Here is a 27,916-nt window from a genome sequence, read left to right on the forward strand (position 1 = left end):
GCCTATTCACTTAGAGGTTTGACGCGTTGTGTGCTCAGCGATGCTCTTCTGCATACCACTGTTGCAATGTGTGATTATTTGCATTACTGTCACCTTCCTGTGACCTCTTTTCTCTGACCTCTCCCATTAACAATGCGTTTCTGCCCGCAGAACTGCTGCTCACTGGATGTTGTTTTGTTTGTTTCGGTCTTCTCTCTGGTCAAGTGAATGACTTGGACAATTTTGGCTTTGAAAAAACTCCTTTGTTGCTCTAGCAGTATGTTCGGGATTATTGTCTTGCAGTTGGATAAAGCGCTGTCCACAGAGACTGGAGGCATTTTATTGAACTTGAGCAGATATGCTTGCTTGCTATCAGACATTATATCATCAGTGAAGACAACTGATGCAGTACCTACGGCAGTTATGTCAAAACCATAACACAGGGCTGCTTTGGTTTTTTGGCAGTTCCTTTTAGCCTCCACACTGTGCCCTTGCCATCACTCTGATCAAGTCGATCTCGGTCCCATCTGTACCTCAGCTCGGCCGGCTCTTTTGAGATACTTTTGGCAAACTGTAACCTGGTCATCCTGTTTTTGCAGCTAACTGGTGGTTTGCATATTGCAGTGTAGCCTCTGTAGCAGGTTTGGGTCAAAAACATCATTGTTTCAGATTCAAATACTCTTCTGTGCTTTACTGGGCTTGTCTGGTTTATTGAAATGTATGAAATACTCTCAAAAAGTGAGGTCCTCTTGGTTGGCGCAATTGCACCGGGCAAGATCAATCAAGAACAGAAACGTATTTTAATCCATAGAAATGAGGCATTTGACCCAGGTCTGCTGTGTAATTCTGTTTGTAAAGTGCTCTGTCGACAGTCACTAACACATCCATGCCCGCCTCCTGCAGGGTGCTAGCTCCTACCAGCCCATTTGCAATTACTGAGCTCACCAGTGCTGTCTTTCTTAATGATTTTCCAAACAGTTGATTTTGGTAAGGCTCATGTTTATTTATTTTTTGATTTTTTTCTCAGCCTCAAAATGGCTTCTTTGTTTTTCACTGGCACAACTCCTCATGGTGGAAAAACACCAAACATTAGGGTGCTCTGACATGGGAGGACTTATGTGGTTAACCACTACGCTACAAGCCGCCCTATAGCGTAGTGGTAAGGGAAATGACTGGGATACGCAAGGTCGGTGGTTCTAATCCCGGTGTATCCACAATAAGATCCACACAGCCGTTGGGCCCTTGAGCAAGGCCCTTAACCCTGCATTTCCCCAGGGGAGGACTGTCTCCTACTTAGTCTAATCAACTGTATGCCACTCTGGATAAGAGCGTCTGCCAAATGCCAATGATGTAATGAAAAGTACTGTCATTTCTACAGTGTGAAATCTAAATGTATACAAACACACTTTAATAAAAGCTGAGAATCTGCACTTTAACGACATGCAAATTGTTAATTAAGTGAAATTTTTTTTTTTTAAATATGTCTTTGTCCTAAGCTCACTGTAGCTCACTGTAGCTGTTAGAACTGGCCCCTGAATTTCTGGAGAAAGCATTAATCAGTGTAAACAGGACTAGGGCCCATTTAAAACATGTCAGAGTAGGTGTGCTTAACTGGGATTAAATGTGCTAAATAGATTATAAAGGAAAGTTAAGGTTATGGACAGGGCAGACATGATCCAATATTAGCGCACCTTAGACTCTTTCTGAATGCAGGCTGAAGTCTACTTTATTAAAGTTTCATTGAAGTGATATGCCTGAAGTCAGGATATAGAACATCAAAGGAAATAAAATGAATTATTAGAATATCATTAAACATTATTAAAGGATGCAGGGTTATTTCAGAACAGCATTCATGTTGGTCCAGCAGAGGCAGGGTTATGCATTTGGGGAGTTATGGCAATATGCAGTTATGGAAACTTTCACACAGTGGTTTCCTGGGAAACACTGTTATGTACATACCTTCTTTATTTGAAAGCAGAAATATTGCTTTTCATATTGATAAATATTTTCCATAACCAAGAGGGGGCACTGTTGTTGCATCAGAGAGGATCTATGATAAAATTGTGACCTAAAATGTATCTGTGCTAATAGGGAAGTAACTTTGCAGGAGAAATAAGGCAAAATCAATTATATCATGCAGAATAAAGTTGAACTACGGCTAGAACTGGGAGAGTGACTCATCAGTTAACTAGACCTTATATAACTTATCCCATGGGTTCGAGTCATATTACATTTTGGCCTGGACGTTAATAGACAATTATATGCATGGCATGGTTGGTGTTTCAGGTGAAACCTCACAACCAGCAAGAAATGTACAATTATGAGAATCAAGTTTTCAAATACCTTAAAGAGTAATTTAAAGTTTTAGATTTGCAGAGTAATAAAGTCCCTTTATTTTCCAGTCAGTTAAAAAAAATCAGATGACACAGCACTAGAGTCCATTAAGGTAGCGTATTTTGTTTTTGCATTGACAGGAAAATGAAGGGCTTGCATGAGTCTGCAAAATGTGAATGCTTTCAGAATCACCGTTTTAGATTAAGATTTATTTGATGTATTTATTTTTATTTATTTATTTTTGGGAGGGGGGCTCCATGAACAATACATTACATTTAGACATTCAGTGAACACACAAAACAGAGTGGCACACAAAACAGCTGCTCAGTCCGACCATTCATCATGATAGCATTGTGTCTGTTATAAAGTGGGTGAAAAATATGGTTTCTGACTAGCTATTTGTTTTTCTTTGAAGCGCAGCGTACCATGTCTTCACTACTTTCACAGATACAATACCATTGACTGGTTCTGCCAGAGGTAATCCAATTCTTCTAAAAATGTAATTAGGCATTCAATATATTGTTGCTCACTCTCCGAGCCTGGTTTTTTAATGGCATTTCAGCGATTGTAGCGGCTTCTCGCTAGAGACAGGCTTAACTGAAGGACTGTACAATAACCTGCAGCACAAAGGAATGCTTTGAGTATTCAGCTCACACTGACCCTGTTACAGCCCTCTCATAGACAGACAGCAGAATGCTCTGTGCAGATCTACAGGAGAAAATGAAACAGGAACACAGGTACGGAGCTAACCCGTTTAAAATTTCATTTTAACACCAACAATATTCAAAATGTGTGGTCGGGCTACTGTTTGTATGAATATTTTAGAGGACTTGGCATAACCAAGATTTTATGTTTTTACTTTATTTCAGGCAAGGTGACAGGGAATCGTTATGCTTTTTCTTGTTTTGCAACCATTCATTATGCAACAAATTCTTGATCCTCCACACCTCTGTATCCTTATTTTTGTTTGGGAAGTGCTTAAGGGCATCTGTGCTGTGGAGGCTCATAGTTCATAGCAATTTTAGATGGAGCTCAAAGTAAATTCACCGGGAAGCAATATAAACACACTCCTTCTGAAGTTCTCCGCTCTTCAGGTGAGCTGTAAGCCATCTGGTGAAAACATATCCAGTCCCATTCCCACACGTATTCAGATTGAGCTAATGACTTCTGACATTGAACAATCTCATAACTCACCTTGCATTTCATCAAACGGGTGACTAATTTCTGGTGTGAATAATTAAACGCAGGGTTAATGAATCCTGGGAGACAGATGTCAGGAGAAGGCGATCTCACTATGAAATGCTGGAGAAATAAGGACGGAGGGTGAGGATAGTGGACATTAGGGATGGACCTGTAGCGGACAGAAATTGAGATTCCAGCCTTCTGCACATTCTCCACCCTCTGTTTAGCATACAGCTTAAGTGACTGGCTAATGCTCCACAAACACACACACGACCCTGTTCAAACGGACTGGCTCTGACCACAAACACACACACCACCCTGTTCAAACGGATTGGCGCTGACCACAAACACACACACCACCCTGTTGAAACGGACTGGCGCTGACCACAAACACACACACCACCCTGTTCAAACGGACTGGCTCTGACCACAAACACACAGACCACCCTGTTCAAACGGACTGGCTCTGACCACAAACACACACACCACCCTGTTCAAACGGACTGGCTCTGACCACAAGGAAATAAAAGGAGACATATGCATATGGTAACATTTTTATTGGATAAATCAATGACTGACAGAAAATATGTATTCAGAAACCCATACAGTACAAAAAAGAAAAACCGTTTAAAAATGTGTAAGTTAATTCATTTTCCCCCATTTTTGTCTGGCTTCCCACATCCTCACTGATTAAGCCCATGTTATTTATCCTTTCATTAAGACTAGCAAGGGATGCTTCAGTTAAAATGCTAACAAAAAACGAAGGCACAGCTGGTAATGGGAGTGCAACCTTTGCATGTCTGAGTGGCTGAAAGAAATTAGGGCATGAGTGATAGAATAAATAAGAAATTCACAGCCTTTCACATCAAACTATCTGGACATGAGAGGCAAACAGGAAACAACTAGACAAATATAAAAAGTAAATGAGCTCCAGTGATGCACAAAAAACTCTTACACATGCCCTGGTTACTAAAGCAAAACTGAGGCCAACAGAAACCATGAGACTACAGTTTGGTCACAGGGGTAACCCATTATTCTAGAAGATTTGTAATATAAACATAACTATAAGTACATTTACAAATAACAGACATTTCAGCTTTCATTTCAAATGTCGAGTGGAAAAGCATCCCCCTCAAAAATCGCGTGCTGGGACTGACTGCTAAACGGATACAATCATTTCACAATTGTTGCAGTCTTTTAAATTTTCAATTGGTAAAGACATTTTTCAATTAAAATATCTGTACATAATAATGATATAAAAAACAGGGGTTTGCCAACCAGCTGTTAGTGTTGAATCCCTGCTATGTATATGATAATAACTAGACAAATATCTTGAAATGACATATATTTGGGCCTATGGTATCAACCACTTATATCAATCAGATTTCCAGGTTCTATTCAACAATAAGCAATTTCAGCATTTTCATGCTATGATAAGCTAATTTCATGCAATTGATAAAATATATTCTGCTTTCTTACCTGCTGAAAAAAACAGCTCACGCTAGGTTTTGAAACAGTTGGTAGCTGGTTGACCGGTAGGACCAGCTCAATACTCAACATGGTCTGACCAGCTGAAGCTATGCTTTCAAGCAGCCGGTAGCCGGTATTTCAAGCTGGTCATAGCTGGATTTTACACCAGGGCAATTTTCTGTGATTTATCACAAAGGCCCCACATCTTTCACAGCAAAACTATCGATGTGCTAACTTGAAACAAAACATATTTTTCTATTTGTCTAGATTTGTCTTTGGAAAAATAATAGATTTGTCCAAAGCAGAAGAGTAAAAAATAAAATATATGGCATTAAAAAAAAAGGATTTCAACTTCAGTTTGCAAAAAAATGGAATTAGAACTCCAATTCCATCTCAGATCTGTGTGTGAAGCACTGTATGTGTGATTGTCTGATATAGCACCAACCGTACACCAGCTGTGCTCCTCCATTTTGTGCATTCGATGCAACTCAGCTGCACAAGCGGGCGGGGCTTCTCCAGTAGGAGGACATGATCAGGACCCTGAAGTCTGATCCGACTTCATTTCCGTCCTCACCCAAGTCCCTTTTCAACACAAAGATTTTCCCTTTCGCAAAAAAGACGTAGAAAACGCAATTCTTCGGAGAGAAGCCGCCTTTGAAAAAAGTGATTGTCGTATCAACAATTCAAACATTGCACTTGTCATTTTTTTGGCCTAATCGCATTCATGAAGGGCAGCAGCATTTGCTGGGCTGAGCGGAGGGGTCTACAGTCAACCGCGCTGCAGAGAGATTGAGTGTCAGGGTAGAGCCCTGGATCTGAAACCAAGTCACGCTCGGGGTTAACCTCTGCTCCCTATAACTGGTTCAAAATAATCTAACCTGGCCACTAAGCCAGACCCTGGCCATTATGAGAAAATGGCTGAACTGATCCAGGCTGGATGATCCACACCAGCAGGGTGTGGGGATACAACAGAGCGGGATTTGCTTCCCTTAATTAAATCATTTAGAAGACAGCAGGTTTTTGTTCGAGCCAAGCTCTCCCTCCCCCACTCCCCGTGGGTTCCAAAACAAAACTAACAGGATATAATGTAAAAAGCCGGTTGCAGTCAGCGGAGTGCAGCAGTACAGCCCATGCAGATTTAAGCCTCCCGTGCACTCTCAGAGCAGCTGAATTTATCTGATAATCCTCCAGAACTGTAGCACAGCCACAACGTCGCCATTGTGCTCAAGAGTGGACTGTGAATGATGCAAAATAAATTAATAAATAACTCAAAAATAGCCCTAAAAATAAACGGTATCCAAGAGCTGGGAGAGCTCAGATGCACCACATGTGTTTACGAAGCCACTAATCATGCCGTGCAAACTCACAGTATACAGTATGTACATATAAAACCCACAGCATTGTACATTAAAAATTCAAGAATAAAGACAGTTATAATATACACGTGTGACAAATTTACATCAGTTAATTTTTTCAGTTTCACAAGCAGTTTCTCTGCACGGTACAGTGCATTCAAAAACAAATACAGGAGACACCTCATGCTATTAATCGACTGTTAGCGTTTCACTGGCAATATGCTGATATTATAAACGGTGAAGTAATCTGATAGCAACTGATATCTATATGGAGGGGACTTTGACATGGACTTCCATTACATCATGTGACCACCTTCAACAAATACTGCATTAAGAACTGACTAATTGCGTGGCAGTTGTTTACACACAGCAAGCTTCCTGGACTGTGTCACCACGAAAGCGCCATTCCGTGTCACGAATTTAGCGGTGGTTACTCTGATTTGGGGTGCTATGGAGTGGCGATGTCAATGATAGTAGTGAAAATGGGTTATGTCCTTGGAAGGCATTGGGGAGACCCCCTCCCTCACCTGCCACCTGCCACCTGCCCCGCCTCACCTCTATACATACATGGCAGGGGACACAAAGCTGCCGTCGCGGGCAGACGGGGACAGGCCTCGGGAGGCCTCGTGTTCGGGCGTGTGAGAGTACGGAGGCAGGGCTTCACTCGCCGTTTCGCCGTTCGGGCCCTGCGCCGAGTCATCCCAGCCAGAGGGGGCGCCCACCGTGTAGCCGTTTCCCTCCTCGTTCGCATCCAGGTCCTTCGGAAACATCACCGTGCCAATCAGTTCCCAATTGCACAGGCATACAAACACAGAAAACCCTGGTAAACAGACGGGAAGCAAACACAGGCCTGCCTGCCAATGATAGAAAAGGTCAGAGGTCGGCGTAGACGCCGTTACCGTGACGGGCTCGCCGGTCGTCTCGTAGTACTTGTGGCCGAGGGGCTGTGACTCAGGCGGCGGGTCCTGGCTCTTGTTCAGCTGTGGGCACACGACAGCCGAGTATTACAGCCGGTTTTACACAGCTGGAGCCATTTCGGATCAATGCAGATTTCCATTAAACCTTGCCTCCCGAAGTTTGACGGATATTAATGAGCCCGCCCTTCCCCCTTAGTGCCCTGAGCCTCCGTTCATTAACTCACCATTTCAGTGGAGCCCTCAGCCTTCACTGGGGGCGGTGGCTTGTACTTGGGGGGGCCGCTGAAAGGAAGAGACAGACAGGAAGAGAGCTCGGCTGAATACCTCACATTGAGAGCAGTTCACTGAACGCAGGTAGAACAGACATAGGACATAGGGAGAAGAACAGAAACAAGAAGAGGGGACCTCGTCACTCACTCTCCGTTCTCTGCATTCTGGCGCTGTTTTCGGATCATGAAAATGGCAACGATGATGATTACCAGGAGGAGCAGCACACCAATCACAGCCCCGATGATGGTGCCAATCGCTATATCTACCATTGGCTTCTCTGCAAGAGAGGGGGAGAGAGAGAAAGAGAATTTTAAATGGATACTTCCGATAAGAACACAACCAGACAGAAAGGCGTAGAGTTCACAAACTCCTGAGAAAAGATTTAGCTTCGCCCTTGACAAGTCAAAAAAGAATGTTCTATTACAGTTCATCAAGCTGTCGGGTGGAAACATGACACGCCACCAGCCTGTCAGGATAAATGAGTATTTTAGTTTCATTTGAGATGGATGTATCACACCCACCCACAGTCCCAATGGGTCCTCCTACAGAAGCTGTCTAAGAACAAAGCTAATACTCCCGCAGAACAGAATTAAATTTGCTCATAATGCAGTTCATGACTGCTGCCTTCCGTTCAATCGCAGACAAATATATAATTAGCACTAATATTCTTTAGCCAAGCACAAGACCTCTGTTATGCCGCCTGTATAATGTTTTCACAGAAGATCAATTTCAATTAGGTCCGCAATCTCTTTCTTGTGATCTGTAATAATGACTGTTCTTTTATTCCACAAAATAAATGCAGAAAAATCCCAAAGCCTTAGTGAAGGAAAAGACACATGGCAGTATTTTTCTGGCTCTTTTTAGAGTCCTCCTGCCCATTTACAATATACACTCTACTGGCACTCAGGATGTGCTGCCTTGTAGCTCTGCTGGGATGCCTCCTATATATTCAGGATGCAACATACAGAATCTCAGCCAGACAGGTCCCGACTTCTCCTGTCCAGCATTGTTCCTTCAATTAATTGCACTTCAGTTCTTCAACGGCAAATTTCTTACACGCTTTGACAAATGACTACTTTTTTTAATTATGTTGAGTAGCACTAATCCACACTGCACAAAAGAACTGACAAACAAATTAAGAAAAATAAATTGAGGAACGTGTTTACGTTTATTAAGGTCATACTCAGCATTCAATCAAAAGCGTAATAAAGCCGTAGCAAAGTAAATAGCAGAATGGAAAGTCGGCTTCAAACGACTTTCCACCGGGGAACAGTTATAAACACGAACACAAGAAACGGTACGCTTCACAGAAAAATCGAACGGCCACTTTCAGCCTGTCGCCACAAGGGGGCACATTATCTCCATATTGACTGAGCTCAAGGGTCTTAGCGCACCAGTATCGTGACTAAGATTTCCTCGTTTTTAATCCACTCACTCCGGCGCGAGAGTGCCTTTCTGGCTGATTTTAGCGAGAGTTATCATCCCCTTGCAGCATGGCTGTGGGTGTGCACCACCGTACTGCTAATGAAATAGACAAAAGCAAGCAGACAGGCCACAAAGAAGGCTTTCAAACAGATGGAGGCCAATATCTCAAAATGAGGAAGGGGAAGCAGCTAGCCAGCTAGCTAGCTAGCCAGCAGGAAGCTGGAGATCTCAAATGCCGAACGAAAACATAAAGGGCGTGAGTCTCTGTGCCTCTGGTAGAGATCAATGGAGTGGTCGCCAGATGCGTAAACACCTCGACCTGCTGTCGAATGGAATGTTCTAGCAATAGCTTCTCCGAGCAGTCAGTGTGAACGTGGGAAAGAGGGGATCAGGGTGGGTCCATCATAAAGATGTACACCAGGAGAAATGCATGCTCATAACAGCAGAGGGGTTGCTCTCGGTTACAGCAAAACGTTGATCCACGAATGGCTTGCATACAGGGGAAAAAAAAAATGGTGTGAAGATTACTAAGGAAGAAACAGCCACAGGGAGTGGAATGGAATGGAAGGAGACTATGAGGCTTTGAAAGGTACTGCTACCTCCAGAAGGCAGAGTTTGAGTGATGCGCGGGGAAAAACAGAGCTTCCACTCCGTGTTGTGATGACATTTCCAGTCTTCGGCTCCCCTGTGCTACAACTAACAATCATCTAAAACAATGCCTTTCATTTTCACAGCTGACCCGCCTGTTCCAACTTCCCCCTTCTACACTGCCGCTTTGTCTGGAGACAGAGGGAAAACATGCTCACTGAGATAAATGGGAGAGATCAATTAGTGAGGAAGAGAGAGAGAGAGGGACAGAGCGAGGGAGAGAGAGACAGACAGGGAGAGAGAGAGAGAAATTGAGGGCAGAGAAAGAGAGAGGAAGCGGAAATTGAGTGGCAAGGGAGGGTGAGAGAGACAGATTGAGGATTGAGGGGAAGAGAGAGAGAGATAAAGAGAGAGGGGAAATAAGCGCGAGGCAGAGAGACAAGTTTTGAGAGATTTGAGAGGGAGAGAAGAGACGAGTAGCAGAGAAGACAATGCAAATAGATAGCAGATGGATTCATTTTTTAACAGCTGTAAAGGATGAAGGAACAATTCAGTCGGCTGAGATCGCGCATGTGAGATTTGCAAGAGTGAAATCTGTCGACATGCAGGCCTTTCCATGTTTTTGCCACCGAGCATTCCAAAAACGATTACAACCGACATCCACTTCTCTGTAAAAATGCTGCCTCCCCCCCCTCCCCTCCCTGACCTGGAGTGTTCTTGCTCGCTTACCCCAGTTACTCCCGCCCAGTCCACTTCGATTGCCATTGGTGATTGGTCAGTGGTTTGGCTGCGAATCGGACTGATTCAGCAAACGAGGGGCAGCTTATGGTCTGCTGTACACATGTAGGATTTAAGCTTCCTTGTCTTGATATTTTTTTCAAAGACAGGGATGACTCCTGTGCTATACTTAGTGCTGCTACCAGCAGACCAGCAGTGGATTGGTTTCCTGGTAAACCAATGAATAAGTGATCAACTGAAAGAGTTTCAAAGGGTGAAACACAAGCATTGGGGCCTTTTCTCTATACTCAGTGACCGCTTTATTAGGTATTTATTATTCTTATATATTTTTTTACTTATAGGGAGGTAAAGCGGATGTTTCGGGAAAGATACTTCCAGTATACTGCTCCCTATTAAGTAGAGTGGCGAAAGCTAAATATAAGCAAACTATGTAGCGTTGAAGTCTGGATTCAAGTATGCGTTTTATGATTTAAATACATAGCTACCATCCTCTCAGAATGTATGGGAACAGTACGGTCAATTCCTTTGGTCAAAAGATGTATATGAGATGACAGATCTCAATTTCAGCTTTTATTTCCTGGTATTTTTTATCTAGATTTATTAAACAACTTAGAACATATCACCTTTTGCGTCAGACCACCCAATTTTTAGGTGAGCAAAAGTATTGGAACATGTAACGGACAGGTGTTTCTTGTTGCTCAAATGTGTCCTGTTAGATTGATTGGTTAAACAATAAATAGTTCTGAATGTCTACTCTTGGTTTTAGCCTTGGGGTTTTGCCTGTGAAGACTGCATTTGTGTTAGAAAAGATAAACCAACATGAAGACCAGAGAGCTGTCTTTGGGACAAAAAGCAAGCCATTTTGAAGCTTTGAAAAGAGGGGAAATCGATCAAAGCCATTACACAAGCTTGTACTTGAATGTCCTGAAAAAGAAAGAAACTGCTGGCGTTCTGAGCAACAGACATCAAACAGATCAACCAAGGAAAACAACAGCCGTTGATGATGGAAACTGTGAGAACTGTGAAGAAAAACCCCAAACATCAGATAGTGACATCAGGCGTGGGCAGGTGTGATGGTATCTAAATCAACCATTCGAATAAGACTATATAGAGGCTAAACTAGAACAACTCATCAGTAGTAAGAATCGGAAGGCAAGATTACAATTTGCAAAGAAGTACACAGATGAGCCACAAAAGTTCTGGATAAAGTTTTATGGACTGATGAGACCAAGATGAACTTCTACCAAAGAGTGGAGAAAGAAGGGATCCAAAACATACAAGCTCATCTGTGAAGCACAGTGGAAGGAGTGTCATGGCTTGGGCTTGCATGGCTGCTTCTGGAGTGGGCTCGCTAATCTTTATCGAGGATGTGACTCATGATGGTAGCAGCAGGGTGAATTCAGAAGTCTATAAAAACATTCTGTCTGTCATCTTATGGAGAAATGGGAGGAACCCCGTCATGCAGCAAGAGAATGACACTGCCAACACCACAAAGGACGTCATTAGGGAGAAAAAGTGGAACAAGTGAATCACCAGACCTGAACCAAATTGAGCATGCATTTCACCTCCTGAAGAGGAGATAGAAGGGAAGACCCCCCAACAAACAACAACTGAAAGAGGCTGCAGTAAAAGCATCACAAAGATGAATGCAACAGTTTGGTGATGTGAATGGGTAGCAGGCTTGATGCAGTTATTAAGGGATATGCTACCAAATATTAAGTGTTATTTACTTTCATTTAATTAAATACTCTCTATTTCAAAACTTGGCAGTCTGATACCAAAGGTGCTATGTTCTAAGTAGTTTAACACAAGTAGTTTAAGTGTAAATACCCGGAAATAAAAGCTCTGTTCTGAACTCTTGTCTCGTGTTCATCTTTTTATCTCAACCCCAAATGTATTCAGTGTATTGCAAAAACAAAGGAATTGGCCTTGCTGTTCCAATACTTTTGGAGGGGACTGGACATAGCTATATGATGAATACTATGGGATTTGAATTCGTAAAAGGTCTTGTTTTACGTTCTTAGATCGCCGAGATAGGCAAAAACTCAGTCTCCCATAATGACTAAATTCCCACAATTGGACCATCCTAATACCACCGACAGCGTGTCTGCATTCATTTATTGTCCCAATTCGATTTAGAGACTGTTGTGCATGAAAATCCCAGCAGCTTCTGAGACACTCAAACCACCCCTGGCACCAACAATCATTCCACGGTCAAAGTCACAAAGATCACGTCTTCCCCATTCTGATGTTTGATCTGAACAACAACTGAAACTCTTGACAATGTCTGCATGCGTTTATGCATTGAGTTGCTGCAACATGATTGGCAGATTAGATATTTGCTTTAACAAGCTAGTGTACAGGTCTACCTAATAAAGTGGTCTCTGAGTTTATTTATAATACATAAAGTATTCTACAGCATTTTACAGCTCACTATTATGAACTGATATGCATGTATTTTTGGTATCCATTTCAGGCTGGAGAAAGTCACTTTATATTACAAAAAGCCTAAAGCCCCAGAGGTGACCGCAGTCCAAACCCTTCACCGTGCCACCACTGCCGTCATGCGCATTAAAACCGCTACCGCTGCTGGGATTCCTGACCTGAGAGCGCACCTTTAAACAGTCTGGGGATTAGGCTGCCGACAGTGACACTAAGCACACGCCCGTGTGTCTGTCCATGTTTTAAACCCCTCTTATCTCTCTCCTCTCTCCTCAGGGCGTGGCTCACTTCCTGTGACTGTCCCCATCAGTCATCATGCAGCTGGGGGCCAGGTGCCATTCCTCATAGAGAGGCCTGCTTTCTCTCTCAGCGTCCCAGCTGCGGCAGTCAAAATCGAACCTTATTTTTAGTGCTAAATTGTTATCATGCATTAACTAAGGAGTCAGCATACCTTTTTTTTTCAGGGCTTAAAATGGCTGCTGATGGAAAGGAAAGCGCAAAAAAAACCTGCAGACACCGCGGCTGTCCGACGCTGGATCCGGAGAGCCCTGCCGGAGACAGCGGCCCGTATTCACACCGGGACTCTTCTCCATTCCTCCGCCGTTAACATCCCCGCCATCCAAAGCGGTGCGATGCCACTCTGACACACGTAATCCCGGCCTGTCACATCAGGGACCTGGCGCGCCACCCCGCTTTTCTGGAACATTCTTCCCAGGGAGCTGCCAAAGTGCGTTCGGCCGAGTGAAAACATCAGCGGCCACCGCTCAGTTTGCTGCCTTTTTCCCCCTCCGAAAGTCAGAAGCCCTTTTCCGCCTGCAGAGCTGCCTGACTTTTTATCTGCCTGATTATTGCCTGCAGCTGTAAGAGATAATATTGAACTCCGTGACCCGGTGACAGCTCACCCTCCCGCCCCCACTCGCCCCCCCCACCTCCATGCACTCCTGGCCTCCAGAGGAACAAGCGAAAAATACAAAATCTCTTCCTAAGCCGGAACTGCATGGCTCTGACTTTAAAAGAGGAGAGATGAACGCTGAGGTTATTCATCTTAAAAATGCGGACGGGCGCTGTTCATTTTTCCCCAACTGACTCCTCATTTATTCTGGACACCGTAGCAGTCAAAAACCTTTGTCAGAGCGTGAATACTAAGGCGAAATCTGCAATAAATGACAGGAGCCAGAAGTTCAACTTTTCATGATAATTTTGCAGGTTCATCTTCTCCCACGCACCTGTTTTTAAATAATTCGGAGCGAAAGGTGCTTCACATTAGGTAAATGATCTAAAATGGGGAAAGGAGAGGACAGTGTTTTGTTGCAGCGGTAGCCGTTGCAGTGGTACTGCCTCATCGCCATATCCCTGAGAAGACTTTTTGCAAAGCTTCATTACAGACATTCCTCTCCTCCCTCCCTCCCTCCCTCCCTCCCCCTCCGTTCTCTACCCATTCCCTGCATCACATCATTCTGTCATTTCATTCATCAAGAGGCCCCTATCGCCTGCCACGATGAGAACTGTTAAGCAGCAGGAATGGGGCTGTGCTTGGCTCAGTAACATTATTTCCTCTCGGTTACGACTGTGGTCTGCAGTACCAGCTGCGGTCCAACCTTTCGGTGACCGTGCGGTCGTGGGAAAAGCTGTTCTGCCTGTGGTAACGCCAGGGATTTTTCGGCACGTGTATTTCAGATGAGACCCTGCAATAACAGCCGTTCTGGATTAACTCTCTCCATAAGAAGAGATGTGCTGACAGACAGCCCTCCCCCTTCCTAAACCCATGCCCCCGTCCTAAGACCCCGGCCTGGAATCCAACCACCACACAGATGGACTGGTTTGACGCATCAAAATCGAAGCCAAAATAAAAATGTTGAAAAGGTTCAAACGTACCGAGGCTACATTAAAAATGTTTAAGTCAGCTCCACTTTCCCGCCTGGGTTTGATACGCGATCCGTACCACACCGAAAACCATATCGGAATAGACGCGGGAGCGAGAGCGAGAGCAAGAGCGAGCGAGCGAGAGAGAAAGATAGTGAGAAAAAATAAAAATAACTGACAAACTAAATAAGATGTAGCCTGAAGGCCGTGATGCCAGAGTCTTAGGATGTCTGCATGTTTTCTTCTGTAATTTTACTTGATTAGCACTCGCTCTGCACTTGCCTAATTACTGCGTGACTCTGATTTCCTGCACAATTGTTCCTCCTCTTCCTGAGAGCGCTGATGACACCACAGCCTGCCGCGGGTTGTCATGTGACCTGCCACAGTTCCTCCTCCAGCCTCTCTCCTGATGGACGTGCTGCCTGAAGCTATCCGATACAGACGCTCCACGTTTGAAACAGCCGACAAGAGCCCCCACGGTTATCACAACAGTCAGACACACAGACACACTGCAAGAGATTAACATACACGCTCACACACACACACACACACACGCACACAAATCCGCAGTCACAAACACTCACAGACACAAATGCTTGGGTACACGTTTTTTAACACCTAAAAAGGCCCTTACAGACAAACACATTCACACGAACACATAAAAATACAAACCTTTGCCCATTCACAAATTACTTCACTAGACTCTAAATGTTCAGAAGTCTAAATGTTAATGATAAACTACAAAATTCTAACCATGCTCAACAAGGAATGACATCTTAAAAATAATAAAATATTATGTTGCTCATCGATCCATTTTATGCATCTTTTTATATGTCTGAATAGAGCACGGAACTCTGGACACGGTTCCCACACCCCTCAGAAGTCCAAATCTTTTTTCCAAGCCTTCCTTCAATTAATCCCTTGTGAAGCAGATTTCTGTTTAACCCCTTAACAGACGGATGCGACCTGCGCGTTACATCTCCCTTAACAGACGGATGTGACCTGCACGTTACATCTCCCTTAACAGACGGATGTGACCTGCACGTTACATCTCCCTTAACAGACAGATGTGACCTGCGTATTACATCTCCCTTAACAGACGGATGAGACCTGCACGTTACATCTCCCTTAACAGACGGATGTGACCTGCGCGTTACATCTCCCTTAACAGACGGATACGACCTGCACATTACATCTCCCTTAACAGACGGATGTGACCTGCGCGTTACATCTCCCTTAACAGATGGATGTGACCTGCGCGTTACATCTCCCTTAACAGACGGATGAGACATAAGCATTGTATTTGATAATATCACCATTTTTCAAGACACATGACCGTTGAAATGCATTGTGATTCCTTGGCCTTTCTATGGGTTTTCTATAGGGCACCTTAGTCCATAATGGGTTAAGCCATGGCAGACTCTGTTCCTTTTTATAGCTATGCATGTCATTGTGATTCACCAGGTGTAAAATTATCATTATTATTCTGATGATATTGGCTACTAAATAGGTCCATTATACAAGTAAGCACACGCTGGCATGCACGCATGCACACACACACACACACGCACACACACACAAAGAGAAAAGAGACCTCTTTCGCATAGGTTTGTACACAGGAATCTTGATGCATCTTTGCTGTAACAGGCCGGCAAGGAGACTGCTCTGATGGGCACCAATCAAGAATGCAACAATGTGACCAAAGCAATAATATATCTGAGAAAGCACATATCAATCAATCAAATGGGCTCTGTGAAACATCTCCGCTGTTGAAAATGGGCAAATTCCAAAAGAAGCATCAGGCCTGGCATAACCGGCATGTACATTCATCGAGGAATAGGTTTATATTAATGCCACAGGAAAATATGAAAAGCTGTCAGCCCCTCAAAAGGATCAGCACCTGTTTTTAAAAATGTATTGCAGAGCTCAATTTCTTCAAAAACAGAAGGCATGCACGCACTGACAGCTTGGCAGCTTTGTTGAAATTCTGAAATTCCAGTGAAGAGTTTGAAGCGTGTCACATTGAAGAAGGTGCCGGAAGCAGGGGAAGAACTGATGCGCAACGACACCCTGCAGTGGGAGGGCACCACCTCTATCCGTACGAAAACACACAAGGGCCGCCGGTAGATTGAAACATTTTAAATATCTGAAATATGCAGAAATCCTTTATGAGTATGTGTTCTCAATATTGTATCGCATTTGCATGCAAATGTGCGAGCTTTATAGAAAATGATCTGGCGTGCTTTTCAGAACTTGCAACTCATTTCTCTGAAGCCAAAAGTACAATCCAGCACAACAATGCCATTTGAACGGGATATGCACATACTATTGAACAACTACGGCCTCTCCCCTGTGAACAGATGTTTAGGAGACCTATGAGACTGATGAAAAAAACTATTTGACAAAGTACATGGCTGGACCAAATGGCCTTTTCTTAATGTAAGACTAATTGGTAGCTGCTTGCCACTGACTGTTCATTTTAATCCCTTCCCTGGGGCTCTTAAAAATATTATAGACAGTATTATTATACAGATTTCTATCAGAATAAATGTCTAATTCCAAATTCAAACTATATTTAGGCCACTCATTTCAGGAATTTTAGAAACAGAAATATCCTTTTGGAAATAGCCTTTCAAAACACATAAAAATGTTCTCTTTGAATGTCCACTTATTCCTACACAAACCCATTCCACTAATTACTAATTCATTTGGTTACCAGGAAACAAGTCCAAGTAGATACAGTGCTGTCTGGTGTTAATGTCTGGGAATAGATGGCAGTCCTCCGACCTCATTAGGTATGGATCCAACAGACAAATGTAGCAGGCTAGGCTGCAGGCAAGCTGCTCTGTACAGAAAGACTCCTCCAAAACAATCTGATCCAGAGTCTGACAACCCTAAGCGCTTAACTTCATTTGCAGAAATTAGTGACTGCTGAAGGACATCGTCCCTGCAGACAGGGCCTTCCAGACGAGGTTCCATCACCCACAGGCAACACCAAACTGAGGGACAAGCCAGGCTGAGACACGCGCACTTCGTTAAACAAGGGATAAAAAAAACTATTCACTGTCACTCAAAAAACCTTCCATTTCTCATGCGTGGCATACATAGGATATGTTATTCTAAATGGTAAATGGTTGCCATTTATATAGTGCCTTTTATCCAAAGCACTGTACAATTGATGCTTCTCATTCACCCATTCATACTTACACACACACACACACCAACGGCGATTGGCTGCCATGCAAGGAACCAACCACCCAACCAGATCCCAGGGCAGGATCGAACCCTTCGACTGGCAGACGACTGCTCTTACCGCCAGAGCCAATGTCTCTTCTTGTTAATCCAATCCAACATTGTTTCTTTCCCAGTATTTTCTCCAGTATTTTTTTCCCCATTAGAATACAGTACACCTTACACATTAGGGAGCTCCAAAACCTTTGGGACAAAAGCACAATTTACATTTAAAAGCACAATTTACATTTACGTTAGTATGTCCCAAACATTATGGTTCCCCAAAAAAGGTGGTAGGAGGGCTATGTATACAAATTGCTGTTGTTTCTATACATGGTGAATCCAAAGTTCATAAAAATACCGTTTAATAAAAGCATGTGTGCACTTTAACCACATTAATTTCTTGATTACAAATCTGGAAATGTGGAGTCACTGCATACACACCCACACTACTGATTTGTCAAATGGTAATGGGAAACTATTAAACAGAATTGAGCTCTTATATGGTTTTATTTATGACTCAGGGATTGTACTGGCATAAAATTAGACTGTGGTTCTTCAGCAGGGTTATTGCAGATTTGTCTGTCCAGGAGTTTTTATTTCTTTACTATTTTTTACATTTCATTTCCAATTCATATCGGTTTCAGTTTAGTTTTAGGCTGTGTTTATTTTCATTCTGGAGATCCTTTGCCAACATTTCTTTATATATATTTTTTATTTATTTAGTTTCAGGGGAGAATGTATTTTTTTAGTTAAAGCAATGTAAGAATCGAGCGACTGTGCCTTATCACAAAGAGCGGAACCATCAATAGCAAAAAGGTGATTCTTTTTTTGCATGGCTAGTTTTCATTTTATTGAAGTTGTTTTTGCGATAACCTTGCTTCACAACATTACATTCAGCATATCTGAAATGCATTTAAGCTCTGAACCCACTGATCATGCCCGATGACATCATTGCCAAACTGGGTTTGAGCCCAACAGAAAAGTAAAATATTAAAGACAAGGTCAACATTCAAGAACAATCATTTCCTCCTTCCAGCCATGCCACAGGTTTTATTCCTGTTGCAGAATTTGAATGAAGTGTCTGTGAACACTGGGGAGTAGAGATGAGGAATTGGAGGCAGAGGGACAGTCACAACCTGCTATGACCTGCTCTACTTTCAATTATCATTCCCCATTTGATGTTGTAAATTTGCTCTATAGCCACTCTGTTCCAGTCACGCTCTCTATATACCACTCTGTTCCAGTCACGCTCTCTATATACCACTCTGTTCCAGTCACTCCCTCTAAAACCACTCTGTTCCAGTCACCCTCTATAGCCACTCTGGTCCAGTCACCCTCTATAGCCACTCTGTTCCAGTCACCCTCTATAGCCACTCTGTTCCAGTCACCCTCTATAGCCACTCTGGACCAGTCACCCTCTATAGCCACTCTGGTCCAGTCACCCTCTATAGCCACTCTGTTCCAGTCACCCTCTATAGCCACTCTGTTCCAGTCACCCTCTATAGCCGCTCTGTTCCAGTCACCCTCTATAGCCACTCTGGTCCAGTCACCCTATATAGCCACTCTGTTACAGTCACTCTCTATAGCCACTCTGTTCCAGTCACCCTCTGCATAGCCACTCTGTTCCAGTCACCCTCTGCATAGCCACTCTGTTCCAGTCACCCTCTATAGCCAAAACTGTGCAAGCCGCTGGCTCTCTCCGCTTTTGTGACCACAAACATGAGGTCAGGTGTGCCAAAACACATAACCGCGGCGGAAAACCGGGCACAATGAGAGCAGGCAGCGCGCCCCCCCCCGTTCCTCTCACACAGCGGACACCGCGCATCCCAGCCCTGCAGGCCCCTCTGCTGCGACGCTCAGCGGCACACACAACACGAGCGCCCGAGGCGCGGCTCATCTCCGCGTAATCCCCGCGCACTTCAGAGAATCTGGCCACCCAAGCCATTCAGCGGTGGAGGATTATTCCGGAAAAGGGAAGAGGCGTGCGGCACGGCGCGGCGCGGGGGCCCCGTGTGATACGGATCACGGCAGCGCCGCGCGGCGATACATCTCCACACGCCGGCGGTATCCAGCCAGCGCCGGGAGCGGGAGACGTGAATGATCACAGACACCACCACCCCCCCCCCCCCTTCTCCCGAGTCCTTCGCATGAAAGCGGCCAGGCCAAGCGATCCATACCCGTCCCCCTCTCCCCCCCCTCTCCCCCCTCATCAGTCTGCGCTGACACAGCCTTGAATGCCGTGAGCGAAGGACACAAACATCCCCCTTCCTCTCCCGCCCCGGGCCGCTCACAGCGCCCGAGCGGAGAAGGCTCACCTAGCCAATCGCGTTCACAGTCCGCTGGAGCGAGACCAGGTCTGACCAGGAAGAAATATAAGACACACAACAGGTTTGTGTTCTCTCAGCGACTGTAATCGCAGAGAAAATGTGAGTGGGAGGGATGCGGTGGGATGAACACAGGGATGAGTATTTCAGAGAGGAGGGCGCAGACTAGAAGAGAAAGAGGGAAGAAAGACCCGTCGGGCTGGAAAATGAGACGGAGAAGAAGAGGTGGATTGTTCGGAAAGTTGTTTCATTAGATTGAAGAAGAAGATGTTGCTTCCGGTGGGTGGGGGCGGGGGGGAGAATGAGTCAGATTGGTCACCGAGATAAAAGCTGGTCATTGCCTCCCCAACATACTCACACACAGCCCACACATACACACGCGTATACACACACACACAAACGCACACACAACCCACACATATAGACACGCACGCATGCACACACACAAATGCACACACACAAATCGCCGTCTTCAAACCATTTCAAATGGACCCATTTCTCTGTGATTCACCCAACAGAAATTATGAGCTCAGTAAAGATTTGTATGTTGTTTTCTTGGCTATTTTTTTAACAATGGTTGGCAGTGGTGGGGATGATCTGGCCGTTGGGACACGTGTGGGCAGTGAAGCAGAGGGGATGAAACACTGAACAATCCTCAGCATGCCCACAGCTACAGCTACAGTAAACACACTCACACACACACACACACACACACACTCACACACACACACACACACACACACACACACACACACACACACACGCACACACACACCCCCACACACACACTCACACACACACGCACACATACACACCCCCACACACCCCCACACACACACTCACACACACACGCACACACACACACCCCCACACACACACACAGACACACACCCACACACTCACACACTCACACACACACACACACTCACACACACACACACACACACACACACGCACACACACACCCCCACACACACACTCACACACACACGCACACATACACACCCCCACACACCCCCACACACACACTCACACACACACGCACACACACACACCCCCACACACACACTCAGACACACTCACACACTCACACACACACACACACTCACACACACACACACACCCACACCCACACACTCACACACACTCACACACACACACATACACACACACACACTCACACACACACACACACACACACACACACACATACACACACACCCCCACACACTCACACACACACACACAGCACCCCCCCACACACACACACACACACACACACACCGCCCCCACACCCCCCCCCCACACACACACACACACATACACACATACACACACACACGCATACACACCACGCCCACACACTCACACACACACACAAACCCACACACACACACACACATACACACCACCCCCACACACTCACACACATACACACCACACATACCCACACACCGCCCCCACACACCCCCACACACTCACACACACTCACACACGCATACATGCCACACATACCCACACACACACACACATACACACATACAGAATGGTTCCATCTCACACATCTATTCATAGAAGTGGAACTAAATGCACTGGGTGTGCTTGCACAGATGCACATATACACACACACGCCCACGCACATGCAAACATACATGCGTAAAAACACACACACACTAAACAAATGCAGTAACCCACAGCCACTGTTTCTGGTTTTACACCAGTTTCAAAGTGCTTAGAGAAGGCAAACCCCTAGGATGTCTGGGGTTGTGCTGTTCCAGTCTGGCAGTCACACCTGTTACAAAACTAGTGGATTTTTATCTTTTTCCTCTCCATGGGTGAAACACAGGTTTCAGAACCCCTGCAAGAGACAGCATGGCAAGATGGTCTTGCCAACAAGTCATCAACCAGACTTCCTGCAGATGCTGCTATCTTGCAGGTAAGTAATTATTGATGATTTCCCCACTCTGCCAAACAGTTTCCTGTCTAATAACGAACATGAATGTATATCCTTAATAAATACTCAATTATGTCCCTACCATCTTCCACATGCGGCTCTTTAGACAGCGATATCTTTCGGCGGAAAAGGCCCCGGCTGCGTATGAAAACCCTCCACGTCGGCCCTTTGAGTCCGACCGAGCTGCCGTAGGCCATTTAGCTATCAATCCACGTCCACCCACTTAGGCTCGGTCCCGCGGTGAAGGAGAAACAGCGAGTCCTACATCCATCAACGAGGCTTTAGCGTGCCCCGCAGACAGCGGCAGCTCCGCGCACCCATTAACCCGCCGCACCGGCGCTGTCGGAGCGGCCCCGTCGATACGCTGTCGCCCGGCGACCTCTGCGCGTGCCTCTCAGCGCCCGACCCGGGGAAGCAGGGCCCCTCCGAACCCCTGACCGCGCCGCGTGGCTCAGGGGCCGCCACGTGTCCGTCGCGCCACGTTTACAACGAGAAAACAAGAGGCGAGACAACCGGAGCGGCCGAAGCTCGTCCTTTCAACGGCTCACCGCAGCTCTCCGGCAGCAGCAGGTGGGAGGGCAGCCATTTTGTTTTGCGGAGGTGATTATTCACATTAGGTGCCTGGCTCTCTGGGTATTAAAACACACTTATCATACCGGGGAAGCTGCCTCCGCTCATAATGCGTTCACGGGCTGCACTGTCAAGGTTTCGGGTGAAGAAGCAGCCCGTAGAGCACTGCAGTTCACTGAGCTGCGAGGAGGCGAAAGAGTCGCCGAAACGCTTCATTGAGCATTATCAAGAAACTGAATTAGCACTGGCGGAGGAAAGTAAAATAAAAAAATAAATAGATGACATCCACGTAAACGTGAATGGGGACTTAATTGAATTGTGTTCCATGCATGAAGCAAAAAATATTGGCCATCTCTCAGTGCATTACATGGGTTTCGCATACTGTAAACTAATCAATTCTTGAGGTCAATACAAGAATGTCACAGGCCATTGGTTCCCACAGTTGGAAGCATGGGCTCCCAAGGTTATGTGGCTATCAGGCTATTCAGGTCAAACGCATTACTTAAACAATGGGAGAGGCGGAGCGTTCACTGGTGAACACACTGAAGCTGAAGATCTGGTCAGTATACAGAACATCTACGGTCATACTCGGCTATTCGACTGAGGAACTGGTTTGTAAATAAATCGTGCGTCCGACAGTACACTTTCCCAGGATTGAGTTCCCGTGGTGCCCTGCGGGTTAATGGTTGGCCGGCGTGAATCACGGAGTAAAGTGGGATAGCGCGGAGGCGCACAAAGTGCAGCAGATCTGGATGACATAAATAAGCTGCCGTGACAGGTGGTGCATGTATTGATTCGTCTGAGCGCGCTCAGTGCGTTTCCCTATATGCGGCGCGCATTGTGAGTGAGAGATGCTTTCAGGGTTCACTCCAGGGTGCCCTTGGAAGAAAATATTTAGGGCTTGTTAAAAAAGAAGTAACAATTAAAGTCTTTGTTACAGGGAGCTCTCGCTGTCTGATAATGTGGCCTTCTGAGGAGCGAGGCACTGGGACACACATTCCGGAGCGATTAGCCGTGAAGGCCGGCACCATCAGCCACTGTTAACATGCCCCTGCTTGGACGGATACAGAATCAAAGACCCAAATATGGGGCGTTACACCGCTACGATAAGACACTGGACCGCAGTAAAACCAACGGAGGATTGTTATATTCACTGCACAACCAGTGGAAGATTGTTATATTCACTGCACAACCAGTGGAAGATTGTTATATTCACTTCACAACCAGTGGAAGCTTGTTATACTCACTGCACAACCAGTGGAAGCTTGTTATATTCACTGCACAACCAGTGGAAGCTTGATATATTCACTGCACAACCAGTGGACGATCGTTATATACTTTATTAGGTATTTATTAAGACTTATATTTCAGACTTATTGGTCTTCTGCTGCTGTAGCCTATCCAGTTATAGGTTTGATGCGTTGTGTTCAGAGATTCTCTTATGCATACCACTGTTGTAATGTGTGGTTATTTGCATTATTATATGAAAATCTGGCACCAACAATCATTACATCGTCAAAGTCACTTTCTTCCCCATTCAGATATTTGGTCTGAACAACAGTTGAATCTCTTGACCTGCATGCTTTTATAAATTTAGTTGCTGCCACATGATTGGCTGATTAAATATTTGCATTAACAAGCTGGTGTACAGGTCTACCAAATAAATTGCTCACTGAGTGTATATTCACAACACAACCAATGGAGGATTGTTGTATTCAGTTCTACTCCCATCCAAAACCACTGTTTAGAAAGAAATTGAATTTATCTGTGGGGCACACTCAATTTGTGTCTACGAGGACGTGAGGGAGAAATATGAGGGTGACATGACTCCTCTCAATACCAGCGAGGATCATTTCAGCAGACACCCCCATCCGAGTGTCTAACAAAGTACATTTTTCTCAAAATGTAACAGTACTGCGACTTGGAGGAAGACGCTGCTTCTGACACGGTTTGTATATAAGAATCTATAAATCTTGAAACCTCCTGGAATGAGCAAAAATAAAGCTTTCCAACTGCACTGAAGAAAAAACCCCAAGCTGAAATGATGACATTATTTGTTCTTCATGGGACCATCAGCCCACCAGTAGGGAACCTCCATTTTCTAAAAACAAAAGCCCAGTGCCCACACAGCAAACAGCCACAAATGCCGGTTAGGAAATCAAAGAGTGTTTAATTACAACCAAAATACAAAAATAAGGTGACACAAACATATAAAACTGCAACTAAATAATTGTATGAAAAAAAAGTTTTACGGACAGTGAGAAGACACCGGCATTTTGTGCTACTTCCAGTCGGGGAATTTTCATACTTCTTAAAACGCCTTTGCCAGTGATTATTATTGAAATTCTGCAGTAAAAAGAAACCATTTCTGGAAAAAAAAAAAAAAAAACATTTGACAGCAACGCACAAAGCCCACAGCAACAGTGATGAACAAAATGTGAAATGTAATTTCATGGCTTATCAGTTATACATTTACACTAAACTACAGTATGTGTGGAGGGGAAATGAGATAGAGCCAGTTGGGGTTCAGATGTTAAGGCTTTGTTTCGTCATCTGTAGATCTCTCAGCCAATTTATTTTTAAAAAAGGGGAACCTATTACACGGAACCGCAGAGGCTGGGACAGGAAGGGATGGGGGCGCATTCCTCGCTGCCTCTATTGTCTCAGGGCTCCATTGTTCTACACGTAGTGACAAATCGCTTCTTCCGGGAAAAAGATCTGTCCGACAGTTTGTACTTCAGTGTGACGACTGAGTCCTCTTCCAGAAGGTTCCTGTACAGCGGGTGGGGGCAGGTCTGTGTCCAGGAGAACAACAGGGTCTGCTGGTTTTTGATGTCATCTTAAAATAAGCAACCCAATTTAGGCCAGAGAAACTAGGTGAAGCAGGTTAAGCGAGTACTCTTCTACTTCATTTTCTCGAGCGCTGAATGACAACAGGACCACGTGACTCAACAGGGTGGCTGATGTGGTTCATGAAGAAAACATCACGGTGGGGGGTGAACTGCAAGTGTCATATATTAAACCGCTGTTTTAAATGTTAAATGTTATTTCTCCATTGTAAGTGAGTTGCTCCCGTCAACATAAATGTGTGCTTCAAACAGATATGTATCCAGGTTATGTGTGTGCGTGTCCCTTAAGCAGCAACATCCACTTACATACATTTTTTTGTTTTCCGTCATTCGTATTAAACCTAAAATAACAACCGTATTTACACTTAAGACTCTCTCTCACAGATAAACGATGAAAAGACAGTATTTATATGTTGTATACGGTAGATACACCTGACACCAATATTTACACAACTCACACCTTTCACGGAAGAAAACAGTCACCGTTTATTTTAAAAGATCATCATTCTCACAGACAGCACAGGAAATAATGTGAGCTGGGTTCTGCATTGCACTGCAACCATGACAATGTGTCATCACATATATACTGTAGTCACACCGAAGTGGGAAGTGGGTTCAAAGTCTGAACGATGGCACGATATGAATGCCCTCAGCTCCAAGGAGTGCCAGTTGCCCGGCCGTGCCCGAGACTTACACAAGCGCAAGCCACTTCAAGGCATACTCTAATGCTCGCATGCCAGCAAAATATTTGATCTGTGTCGATGATAAATGCGTTTTGACCCAGAGCCCTCTTTATTAACACTTGACTAGCTGCCCAGATTCTTGCCTTTCAAAATCTTCAGTCGAACTTCTCTTCAGTCAGGAGGGGATAATACTGCTGGCAGGATTTGCCAGATTATTTGTCACACAAACGAGGAGTGAGTGAGCTCTGCCTCCCTGGTGCGTCTTCTCTCGCACGGTTACACTGAAAGGCTGTGATGTGTGTCGTTTCAATGGCCCGCGCGCACAACGCCTTGGCACACCGAATAAAAACCGCCGTGTACTGCACTGCTTTAATAAAAAGGACACCAAACACACAGACCCGAGTGGTTATACAGACGTGCCTCGGTGCCCGGGGAATTCAGTCAGGGGTTTCACAGGGCTCGGGGCTCAGACAATCCCACCCTCCTTCTCGGCCTTTATCGCTCCACTGGCTGCCTTTGTTTCCATGCCGGAGACCAGGCGTAAAGATATCGGTGACGACCAGACCCTACACTGAGATAATGTATGCGCGAAGGGTGAGTAATCAAAAGCAGCGGGAGGTTCACCTGCTCGGTCAGCATGTGGCTGGCACTTCTCCCAACAAAAACACGAGTGCACAGCAGGCCCTGCGGACCACGCATACTTATCTCTGTTGTCACCAGGCCCACGAAAAGGCCGGGGCGAAAGGAGGGAGGCCTCAAGGAAGCCACTCTGCTGGTCTCAGGGTCTCGTTTATTCACTTTCACACCTATTAAAGTACAGGGCTAATCTAAACACATCCGAAGAGGTTGACAGTATACTTAAATAACCGTCTATGTCTCCTAAAGCGCTACATGTGCGCACGGAATGCACTGTAAGACTTCATAATCATCACTGAGTTTCTGCCTGGATGTTACCTCAGGGCTGACTGCAATAAAATGAGAGGGGGGTAAGGTACGAGTTCACAACCGTTGGGTGTGAGCGGGGTGGGGGACATGGCAGACACGACCCGAAAACTGGCAGAGGCCAGTCCATACTGCAGTCTGTAAGACAGAGGAGGCGGAGAAACCACAGAGCGGGTTATTAAACCGGATCGACTCTGTTTGTGTCACCACGCTATCAAGCAGTGATTTGTTATTTCCCCATCCCCTTGTCACAATACCCACTGATGATTTAACATGAGACAGACAAAACACTACTAAAATATTCCCAACAATTGAGTCTCCAGCAGGTTAGCTTAGAGCAGCAGTTATGAGGTGGCTTTGATATGTGGTGAAGCAAAGAGTTTTCTGTCGAAGATGGTAGGAATTATTTATGTTTTTTATCACGCAATGGAAATTTATTTATTTATGTTTTCTGGCGGGAGGGTGAACATTGTTTTTAAGTCTCTTCGTTTTTGGAGCTTTTGATGGAAACAAGAGGAACGATATTCATCCGTGTCTTGGAGACGTTGACGTTCTCTCCGACACCACGTCCTGCGTTTCCACGTTCTCCAGACATTGGTCACTCTATCCGCCTCTCGTTGGGTCGCTCCCTTTTTTTGGGGTCGGCGGGGGGGGAGGGAGGGAATTTAAAAGGAAAATGAGAGTCTGCTCGTGTAAGAGGCGGGGCGCGGGCTCCTCCCCTGCTCTCCCCGCCCTACACGTAGACGGCAGTCCGGGAGATGATGGAGCCGTCTCTCTGCGACTCCATGTCGTCGTCC

General features: G+C 45.1%; 1 protein-coding gene across 2 annotated transcripts in view; it reads right to left on the reverse strand.

The window, feature by feature from the left end:
• Positions 1-4,035: 4,035 nt before the first annotated feature.
• Positions 4,036-27,916, reverse strand: part of LOC133136813 (poliovirus receptor-like) — a 63,254-nt gene continuing 39,373 nt past the window's right edge. The window contains exons 7-10 of one of the 2 annotated variants that reach the window (XM_061254569.1): positions 7,655-7,784; positions 7,462-7,519; positions 7,220-7,300; positions 4,036-7,078 (exon numbers count right to left, since the gene is read on the reverse strand). In XM_061254569.1, coding sequence (XP_061110553.1) covers positions 6,878-7,078; positions 7,220-7,300; positions 7,462-7,519; positions 7,655-7,784 — 470 coding nt within the window. In that variant the 3' untranslated portion in view covers positions 4,036-6,877. Of the gene's footprint in view, positions 7,079-7,219; positions 7,301-7,461; positions 7,520-7,654; positions 7,785-24,795 lie in introns of those variants that run through there. The other variant, XM_061254567.1, reaches the window with a different exon arrangement.

This window comes from Conger conger, chromosome 9, assembly GCF_963514075.1.
Source record: "Conger conger chromosome 9, fConCon1.1, whole genome shotgun sequence".
NCBI lineage: Eukaryota > Metazoa > Chordata > Actinopteri > Anguilliformes > Congridae > Conger > Conger conger.